The sequence below is a fragment of the Galeopterus variegatus genome, unplaced genomic scaffold (assembly GCF_000696425.1).
Source record: "Galeopterus variegatus unplaced genomic scaffold, G_variegatus-3.0.2 Scaffold327, whole genome shotgun sequence".
NCBI lineage: Eukaryota > Metazoa > Chordata > Mammalia > Dermoptera > Cynocephalidae > Galeopterus > Galeopterus variegatus.
This window is the reverse complement of record NW_007726438.1, coordinates 248,576-250,949: the sequence shown is the minus strand read 5'-3', so window position 1 is coordinate 250,949 and position 2,374 is coordinate 248,576. Positions and strand designations below refer to the sequence as shown.

The window sequence follows — 2,374 nt, the reverse complement described above, 5'->3', positions numbered from 1 at the left end:
AAAGATGCAACAAAAGGTAAGAAATATATATATATATACACCAAACCTCCTGTCTAAACCCACATATTAACAAAACCCAAATAATTTACAAAGAGCTTTCTAAAGTGCTTTTCCATCTTCCAAAACAAACAAACAAAAAAACACAAATTGATACATTTTTCCACCTATTTAATAGAGAAGGAATCAAAATTCATGAAGAGGCATCACTGCACATTTATGATTGTGATCTTTGAAATCATCTTACCTTGGCAAGGACATCTTCTTGTTCAGTCTTAACTCCAAACCTCGGGATACTTGAATTAGTCAGACTAGAGCTGTGCATCAATTTCTTGACTCCACTGATCTGTGACATTGGTCTTTTCTTTTTCTCCTTTTCCTTCTGAGTTGGAGAAGGAATTTCCACTTCATGTTGCTTATCTTAAGAAATTCAGAAAATGTTCTACATTTATTATTAATTCTACCTTTTTAAAATTATTATCATAACATGCATAACTGGGCAGATTGGAACTGATCATTATATATTCCGTGAAATGTTTCCTAGTAAAATTTTTCCTTTTAAAGAGCTGACTATTTACAATTTCATGTGTACTTAATTTGATATCCTTAAACACAAAAGTAAGCAAATAAATTCTACTAAGAAATAACTGATATCAAGTGAAATGTATACAGGGGTTATCTCTTTGACAGAATGTCCTAATAAAAAATTTTGCAAAACTTATCATGATAGCAGACTCAGGAGAAAACAACATACTTGGTTATTCCCACTGTTCATCAACTGCATTCCTATTTGAAATTCACTTAGTGGCTTGAAAAATGTTCTTGCCAAATAAGAATTCCAGTTTAAACACGTACTTTGAAGTGGTAGAAACTTCATCCACAAATGTTATAAAAACAGCAGTGTATAAACCTAACGGTTAACTGAAACGGGTCATACTGTGGGAGGTGAAACAGCATTTTTGGATGACCTGGATTAGTTCTGCTACTTTTTATTTCTATACTATAGTGAAATAGGGGTTATGATGTAACCAAGTTTTATGGGGAACATAGAGAATCTCAAATATTATCTGATAAGTGAATATGCACATATGCTAAGTGTTGTTTTCTATGGCAAAAGACAAAAAATCTTGGTACATTCATCCACTATTTCAAGGCAGTGAGCAACTCTAACTCATCCTTGCACATAGTCCATGTTCAATAAAGGTCTGCTTAGTAAGTGTGCTGAATAATTTAGTAAGTTTGTTTTGAAAGTAAATCCAAATTAAGGATATGTTCAAATTATTGACTTTTGCTTACTGCATTTTCTTCCTATGGATGGGATTCCCGAAATGAGTGAGTACCCTGATCGCCCTAAAAAACAAACAAGCAAACAACTCAAAAGAAAAATTTTAAATAGCATGTCATTATTCTCACCTAAGAATGTGTTTGATATATACTCTGACACTTGATTTCCAGACCGACTCATTTCAGAGAGATGGGTAAGCTCCCGATTAAGCATCCTTTTAAACTGAAAAACAGAAAGGTAAAATAAATAATAGAAGAGGAAAACTTAAGTTAAATAACATAAGTATACCTTGAGATACAAGAAGACATGCCCAAAGAGTTTTTAAATTGTCCTGACAACTTAGATCAGTGCCATCCAACAAAATTTTCTGCAGTGATAAAAAAACAAAACTCTAATCTGTGCTGTCCATTACAGTGGCCATATGTGGCTATTAAGCATCTGAAGTGTGACTAGTACAAATGAGAAACTGCATTTTGAATTTTATTTAATTCTAATTATTTTCTATTTAAATAGTGACATGTGACTAATGAGTACCATATTGGACAGCACAGATTTAGACATTCAAGAACATTAATTAAGAGGGGGGAAAAATTAAGATGTATTTTTAGTATTTAGAGAAGAAAAAAACTAATGCATAGGTACACAAAAGTATTGCCACACAATATAACATGGTATACTTTATCAATTAATTTATCATTAGTATAAACAAACATATATACTGATCAGAGGTTAAAATCTAATCTTTTACCCAAAGCAAAACTAAATAGATTTATTTGAGTACTCTCCCACAACTATGAAGAAATTGAACTATTTGGATAAAAACTGCATAATGTTTCCTTTTTAAAGTTTTTTTCAAGTAGGGAGTATAAGATTTATTGGTTCTCAGTATCAACAGACTTTACCAATTTATTTCCCAAGTCACTAAACAGAAAACAGGTCAATTTTCAATCCTCTACTGCATTACTACATAATTTGTTTTACTGATGCCAAAGTGCCTACTTTACTCAAAGAAACATGTAATTAACCTACTGCCACCACATGGCATTAGCAATATCCAAAATTCTCAAAGATTTTGTGCTTCCCCACCTTTCA

At 31.9% G+C, this 2,374-nt stretch overlaps 1 protein-coding gene across 2 annotated transcripts in view; it reads right to left on the bottom strand.

The window, feature by feature from the left end:
* Nucleotides 1–2,374, bottom strand: part of PDE4D (phosphodiesterase 4D, cAMP-specific) — a 57,497-nt gene that overhangs the window by 18,865 nt on the left and 36,258 nt on the right. For both annotated transcript variants that reach the window (XM_008567536.1, XM_008567537.1), the window contains exons 2-3: nucleotides 1,411–1,504; nucleotides 245–417 (exon numbers count right to left, since the gene is read on the bottom strand). In XM_008567536.1, the coding sequence (XP_008565758.1) occupies nucleotides 245–417; nucleotides 1,411–1,504 (267 nt within the window). The remainder of the gene's footprint in view (nucleotides 1–244; nucleotides 418–1,410; nucleotides 1,505–2,374) is intronic.